The 8,006-nt window shown below is 42.0% G+C and overlaps 1 protein-coding gene across 1 annotated transcript; it reads right to left on the minus strand.

Annotated features, from left to right (window-relative positions):
• Positions 1–2,905: 2,905 nt before the first annotated feature.
• ostm1 (osteoclastogenesis associated transmembrane protein 1) lies at positions 2,906–7,552 on the minus strand. The gene is made up of 6 exons (XM_060041420.1): positions 7,107–7,552; positions 6,620–6,728; positions 5,994–6,091; positions 5,430–5,540; positions 4,849–5,014; positions 2,906–4,210 (listed from the first exon to the last, which is right to left on the minus strand). The coding sequence occupies exons 1-6, from the start codon at positions 7,473–7,475 to the stop codon at positions 4,155–4,157; spliced, it is 909 nt and encodes a 302-aa protein (XP_059897403.1). The 5' UTR covers positions 7,476–7,552; the 3' UTR covers positions 2,906–4,154.
• Between the last annotated feature and the right edge of the window lie 454 nt (positions 7,553–8,006).

The following is an 8,006-nucleotide window of genomic DNA, read 5'->3' on the forward strand; positions in this document are numbered from 1 at the left end:
CAACAAGAGGCATATTCATTGTTCAGGAGTGGAGAGGTTTAAATTGAGACTGCCCCTTATCCTGTGCACCAACTGACAGAGCCGCATGTGTGTGAGTTGCAAAACCATTCAAAGGAACGTTTCCCTCATGGCTATATAAGAGAGTGTTCATATGAAAATGTTTGTACCAGTTGAATGATTAAAAGCATGTAGTAGCACTTTATGGAGGCATTCAGGTGAGGTGCTTTGACCTTCAGCATTTCATCTCCTACCCTTGTTATTTCTTGAGGTGGATCTGACCAGCAATAGTTGAATATTCATATGCCTGAGCCTCCAACTGTGGCCTGATCTTTCTATGCCTTAAGTCGTAGTTTTGGTGCTTATCAAGCCGCCTAGGTCAACCAACACAGACCAATAGATAGATCTCTGAGAAAAAAAAAAAATATATACATTAATGAATGTGGTGCATGAGTTGTGGTCATTGTGTGATAATAACAAACCATTTTAATTTAACCTGGATCCTTTACCTGGTAGGGGCTTAGATAGGGGTGGGGGGCACGGGGTTGGAGTAGGCCTACATTTTAGTGATCGATAGAGGATTCAGAAGCATGAGCCTTTAGCGGCATTTGACCCCCTGATAGAGACTTCAGTTTAACTGAGTTTAATTTATTAAGCGTAAAATGGGAAGCACAACATTCCTCCACTCACAATGAAATGTAAAATGCACCTCTCATGTTTCAAGACCATTGTACAACGTCAAGGGTGTATTTGCTGTGGCCTATCTTTTGACAAGGCCCTGCTTGGCTAGATAAATACATCAACTTTAGACCAAAACCAAGGTTTTGCCCAAACATTAAGAAAAGAGATCCAGAGCCATCCAGATCTACAACTGTATCAGATACATTGAACTAAGGAATTAGATAATGCAATTTGCAGCTTGATCAACTTAACATAAGCATCAGTTTCCCAGTTTGACGTCCATAATCTCAGCCTCAACACCCACAGGCATTCCTCTGGTGTTACTTCTTTGGGCTTTAAGGTTCCAAGAGGTCACCTAACAACTTGGCGCATTGCGAAAGTTGAAATCTGGAAAGAAGGGACTGCATTGTTGGGGCACAGGGACTGAGGAAACACCTTTTCTCAGGTGTTGATTTCATAACAAAGTCATTGTTGTTGTTGTTTATATATACCCGCATACTATTATGTAAATAATTGTCCATACCACCATACTGCATTTAAGTATTGGTTATTATATGATTCATCTCATCAAGCTATACACACACACACACACACACACACACACACACACACACACACACACACACACTCACACACATATTCAAACACTGACACACAAACACTTTTTTTATAGTCAAAGATTATTTTAAAAAAGGCTTTAAAGAATAGGAGGTACATTCATTAACAAATGTCCTTCTGTGGAAAGCAGGTTGAAAATAGAATAAGGCACAATCCTAAACACAGTGAAAAGATGAAATGACAACTGTCCGATAAGTCTCTTCGACTGTGGTCCATATTCAAATAGAAGAAAACCCTTGCAGAAAGCAGGGTATTAGTTCAATCAGGCCTGAAAGCTTGCCTTCATTAACATATTTGAACTATAAGCCTTTTATGATATAACGTTATCTAATTCTAATGAATTTCAATTGAGTAATTATGGAATAGGGGACAGGATAGTTACATTTCATTCCTTTCCATTACATACTATTCATCATACACCTAATATATATCCAGCTGCAGCTGCACCTCTGGGTCCAGCTCCACCTCTAGGTCCAGCTCTAGGTCCAGCTCTAGGTCCAGCTCTAGGTCCAGCTCCACCCCCAGCTCCACCCCAACTCACTCATTGAAATCAAGTATCATCTAGCTGTGGCCCTGGAGAAGCCCCGGCATAACCCAACATTAACCCCTAAACCTGACCCTAACCCAACAATATCCCTAACATTAACCCCTAAACCTGACCATAACATAACAATATCTCTAGCATTAACCCCTAACCCTAACCCAACAATATCCCCAACATTAACCCCTAAACCTGACCATAACCCAACAATATCCCTAGCATTAACCCCTAACCCTAACCCAACATTAACCCCAAACCTGACCATAACCCTGACCCTAAACGGGTTGATTGTCCAGCATTAAAACCTAATCAGCTACATGTTCAGAGGTGGAGCTGGACTAGGTTTGCTCCACCCATCTGGCTCCGCAGTGAGCCGCACTTACATTTTGAGCGGTCTCAAGAGACTAATAGTAGGCCTAATGACAATTCCTGTGTCAACATAAATAGCCTACACTGTAACCTCATGATAACCGTTCAGTGAAACTGTTTTGCCATGTCTTGCAAGAGAAACGCTGTGGCAGAATCAAACATAACACGTAGGCCTATCTAATGAGAAATATTTGCATATATCTCTCATATTTCGCTCTTGTTAACAGCTCTTTGAGTTGTGTGACTTTTAGCCTCAGGACCCGTTTTTTCCCAGAAAAGCCGCGAGGCTTAAGACCAAATCAAAGCTGTCATTCTTCGGGCCGGCCCGCACATGAGCTGCTCAAAACACCCTCCGCTCCCCTCCAGAAAGCAGCCCCCTCCTCCTGCTGGCCGCAGTAGGATCATATGATTGGGCATATTAGGAACGAGGGGTAATGCTCTTAGGCCCTCCGATGACCAGCAATGGCCGGTCTCCATAAAACCAATAAGCCAACGCAGTTTAACGGATGTGTTGCCGCGATTATTCGGTCAACTATCTTTATCCCACATTTAGATTAGCTAATGACGGGGGCCCTCGTTGCAAGAACAGGGACCACGTAACCTGAACACAAGGCCTCGTTTGTGGAGAGAAATAGATTTTGATTCCGAGCACACAGTTCGATACAGTTGATATTTACAAACACAAAAAACTATTACAAACAGGGTGATGTTGCGTTTAAATATCTTTGTAGGCAAACATTTTACATTTTGTAACATAGGACTCTCTGCGATGCTTTAAATGCAGTTCTTAAAAATAAATTGTAACATGTAATAGGCCTACATGTGGTCACTGCCGATGTAATCATAGAGTAAATAACCTTTTTTAGCATTACATTCAAGTAAATATAAATAAATTTGTGTTTACCAGAGTGACTCCTATAACGCATCACTTATAATTGTGCAATTTAGCAAGGCAGTCTGCCTGCTCTCTGGGGGATGCCTGACTATAACGAGCTGTTTGCAACCTCTAACAAATTAAGTTAAACAGCGGAAAGCAGAACAAAACATGTTAAAAGCATCACACACACACACACACACACACACACACACACACACACACACACACACACACACACACACACACACACACACACACACACACACACACACACACACACACACACACACACACACACACACGTAACATCAGTGTCATACTTTTGAGTGCCTTTCACATTATATGCCATTATTTTATTTATTTACTTTTCTTCTCGTTGCTGCCCTCCTCATCTCTTCTTACAGCAGATACATGTCACCAGTAATGGACATCAAGTGCTTTCTGCTAAGCCCTTTCTGCTGGACTTACATTAGACATAAAACCCATCTCACAAGCAAAGAGAAATGGCGTTTGCACACAATGCCACTTACATGGCCCCACTACACATCAAAAAACCAAAGAACTCAACCAAAAAAAAGCAAGCTTTTCCGAGTTAGGCTTAGGTCTGCCTCAAGAAACTGAAAAATGTATGTTGAAATGTTAAAATTATTAACATTTATTTGTATAAAAAAAAATTGGTGAGCCAAAACAATGTAGAAGTTAACTTGACTTAAATATAACTGCAGTTTAGCACAGAACTTCATGTTAGTAAGCCTAAAAGAAATACAAATAAAACAGTGTGCATGAAACATGCTAAATGTATTAATGTAATTATTATTCCTATTATTTATCTTCAACATTTCAGCCTCTACAGCGACAAGAATCGTCCAGGTACGGCTGAGAGGTCATCTTCATATCATTTGGAGTCAAAAGTCTCCCCTGTAAGCGATAAGCCAGGAATACTTTAGTGGAGCCCTCTTCAGCAGCAGTGCACATGGAGAGGTCGGCCATTGGCAGAGGACAAAGGAAGGCCCGGGGGTAGGTGAGGATGCTGGCAACAAGTGGCCATAACGCTGACCTTCTCCCACAGCATCAGCTGAACTTATCCTGGATGTTCATGAGGCTGTTGTTGGACTTGGCTCTCTTGGCTGTTGAGAAAAAATAAATAAATGGGTAGTTAACTTTTCAGTATTCAATAAACCGGGCGAATCTGCCAAAAACGGCTAATGAAAAGCAGCTAAAAAAAATCAAAAAGAAAATCAAATACATCTGAGTGATTTAATTTGTCAAAACAGAATATTTGATTTTCTTTTAGTACAGCAAAAATGTAGCCACTCTTTAAAGAATAATAATTGTCCCGAATAACACAGGGAACTAAGGAACCAAAGGTAAGCTCCCATTCGCCACCGTGATCCTTTATGCCCAAAATCACCCACACAGCCATAACTTCCCTTGAAGCTCCGTGTCCTTCTCTGCAAGGTTGTAAAGAGTGCCCATGACCTCCGACATCTCTGGCCACCCCCTTCATCTAGTACTGCCATTGAACAACCCCTCCCTCCCCACCCACTGCCGCTCTGATCAAAACCCGCTCTGCTTTTTGAACAACTCCAGGACAGCTTATACACAGTACATCACAGCGCCACACCGCAGTCTGAAATACCCCCCTGCCACAACCCCAGCTTCGGTTCCACTAGTCATCCGACAACACTGACAACCCTCCAAAGAAAAAAACATGTCAGAAAAATCTTTCTGCCGCAACAATGGCCGAATTAAGCCGGTTACTCACGGTGTATGAGCTTGAGTTTCTTTTGTTCCGAGTGAAGGTAGCTGCTCAAGTAGAAGATGATGGGCAGAAAGAGCATGAAGCAAGAGACGGCGATGACTGGAATCATCCCTTCTCGGGGGGCGATGCAGTTGTAGTTCTTACTCCAAAGCCTACGGGTCACGTTCATCTGAAACACGGCCATAAGACTTTGCATTTATTATTTTGTGTGAAATATATATACATTTACATATAGGGCATTTAGCAGACACTTTTATCCAAAGCGACTTACATTAAGTACATTTGTCAGAAGAAAGAGGAACAAGAATATATCGCTGCTGGTACAGTAAGGATGTTCGTAGAACCAAGTGCCCAGCACTACGATCACTAGGATAACCCATTGCCTGTATACAATATCGGTAATTCATATTTCGGTAAGCTTCAACCTTAAATTTAATGTTAGAGCAAAATCGGTTGGATAACAACTTGTAGAGTAAGTTTGAGTCGAGGTGTTTCCATGACAAGTCAGTTGCACAATTTGGTTCCATCTTAAATGGGAATGAAGAGCAGAGAAAGGGGGCCATTTGGTAACGAGGGATACGTACCGCATCCTCAATGTCGATACACAGAGAGCCGTTCTTCTCCATGCCGCCGTAGAGCACATTCAGGCTTTCATACTTGCTCTTACATTTCACGCACAGGTCTGAGTGGTTTTCCTGTTTTTAACGACAAAGTAACAAAAATCACAACAACCTGTAAACGACCATAGAAAAGGGACATTTCTCCTGGATTCTAAACCTTTTAAACCTGATTTTGACGCCTCATCTTTTTGCCGGCTGTGCTGAAATTATTAACCGTTGACTACAATCATTGGTATCCAAAAAAAGTGCAGAATATCATTTTCTGTAATGTAATTTTATAGTTCTAGTTTCCAGTCACAGTCTCAAATCCAGAGGAGACAAGATCTGATATCAAATGGAGGATTGGATCGATTTAACAAAATGTATTACTGTTCCACCATTCCTCCATCCAAAAAATGGAAATAAAATCAAATGGTGACATTTTCCTTTTTAATTATACAGATTTCTATAACCAGTCTCACCCAATAAGAGTATACTGAAGAACTAAGGCTTTAACTTCAACCAATCGGGCCTAGGTTCACAACCAACCTGTTTATACTGGTCAAAGCAGGAGATGGATTGGTTGCGCTCATTCATGAAGTAAAGAGTGTCATTCTTCAAGGTCTGATGTTCTGTGTTGACACACTCTACAACCAGGGGAGAAACAATTCAAATAAAAGAGTAGGAACATATACATTTTATTATAAGTATGCTGGTTAAAGGTTCAGGGCAGCTTAGATACAGTATAAAGATATACAACTGTACATATAAAGGGACCATTCAGATTGGATGTGAATAGATCACATCCAAATGAGGACCCATCTATTAGAATCTCGTTGACCATCACCATTACATTATACACCAAACAATTGGCGTTTTAAAAAAGGATGTCTTCATTTATAGTTACTTGTTAAAAACACTTCCCCATATGGACAGCTCACAACCCTCTGAGAGTGAGGAAACATGTATGCCCCAAGCGCCCTTTGGCAAGACACTGAACAAATCCATTACATTCTAGGCATGGGCGGCCCAAATGGCAATCAAATCTCACACCCTGGCAGTGTTAATATCATACCGGTTGACTGTTATAATGTATAGTTCTAGCAGGAGAAGGACTTCATGTTATGTCCTTCTGATGGTCCAGGTGATGATTGAGCGAAGGCCACAGGACTTACGTTCGCAGGCTGAGTTCCTCCAGATATTCTGCAGATTGCCGTACAGCAGATAAATCAGCATGAGCCGATCACTCCTGAGAAGACTGTCTCTACAGTTACCAGGACCAACCTGAACAGTGAGAATAGTTAACTCCTTTAAAAAACCTTTGTTTTCATTTATCTTTGCATTCTAGTTAGTCTATAATTTTTGAGTTCAGCCAAATTCTAATGATGCAATGTTTTACTTCTAAGGTTATTGTTTTTCCTTGTGAATAACGTTGTGAATCTCATAATCAGGCCATATAAGGAATGGTGATGTGTTGCTGATAGTTTAAGTTGTTTGCTCCATAATCTCTTCCTGATGTTCACTCTAAACAGACTCACGGGACATGTGCCTGTGACTCATCAAGGGACAGGATGCAAACCCAATCCACTCACGAAAAGAAGCATTGCAATCAGTAATTGCGTAAAAAAATTAAGTACACACACAAACAAAAATGGCATTTACCTGGTCGTTTGAAATGTTTGCATATATTTCTGACAGGAGAGCATAACCTTCAAAACAGTTGAGACACACTTCGACAGGACGGGCAGACTTCACCAGACAATCTGCGTATGCGATGTATCGATCATGGAATATAGTGGCCAGGTTGCGACAGGTTTGGTTGATCTCTAGATCTTGGGCCACAACGGCTGACAGAGTGTGTGATGATGATAGAGGGTCCACGGCGGGTAGGAGGACGGGGCTCAGTCCGGAGAGGTACCTCGATGCGTCCTCTTCATCTGAAACATTGTCAATGTCGCCGTCAACGGTCGTAGAAAGACAAAGAGTAACTACCGTCAATACCGCAAACGCACTTGTTTTACATAATTGCATGATGAAGACAATAATCCCACTGCTCTACTCGTTGAAAATACCGAACCAGTACTTCCGGTTTTTTTCTGAATGGGTCATATGACTAGGAAGAGACGAGATCTCGCGAGAACTATAGTGGACTTCTCCATTTCTCCAAGGTTTATGCGCGGATGGGTATGGTAACAGTGAACCAATTGGATAGGATAGATTGCATATCTAAAGCGGTGCGTGCGTGCGAGTTTGTGCGTGCGTGTGTGCGTTCGCGTATGCGTTCGCGTGTGTGTGTGTGCGCATGTGTGTGTGCGCATGTGTGTGTGCGCGCGTGTGTGTGTGTGCGTGTGTGTGTGTGCGTGTGTGTGTGTGTGTGTGTGTGTGTGTGTGTGTGTGTGTGTGTGTGTGTGTGTGTGTGTGTGTGTGTGTGTGTGTGTGTGTGTGTGTGTGTGTGTGTGTGAATAGCTGCGCCTCCTGGTCTCCTGCTGCTTGCCTCCTTATTATTTATCTCCATGCAGCTTTGACACCATACAATTTTCAAATGTGCGCTTGGCTCGGACT

This window comes from Gadus macrocephalus, chromosome 21 (assembly GCF_031168955.1).
Source record: "Gadus macrocephalus chromosome 21, ASM3116895v1".
NCBI classification, from domain to species: Eukaryota; Metazoa; Chordata; class Actinopteri; order Gadiformes; family Gadidae; genus Gadus; species Gadus macrocephalus.

What these genes read in the sequence shown, in the direction of transcription:
- ostm1 (XM_060041420.1), bottom strand. Translation starts at nt 7,475, where the DNA reads ATGCAATTATGTAAAACAAGTGCGTTTGCGGTATTGACGGTAGTTACT. An exon ending in GAGGAACTCAGCCTGCGAAC is followed by an intron (nt 6,092 to 6,619) that starts GTAAGTCCTGTG and finishes CCCTGGTTGTAG; the next exon opens with AGTGTGTCAACACAGAACAT. An exon ending in GTATCGACATTGAGGATGCG is followed by an intron (nt 5,015 to 5,429) that starts GTACGTATCCCT and finishes GCCGTGTTTCAG; the next exon opens with ATGAACGTGACCCGTAGGCT.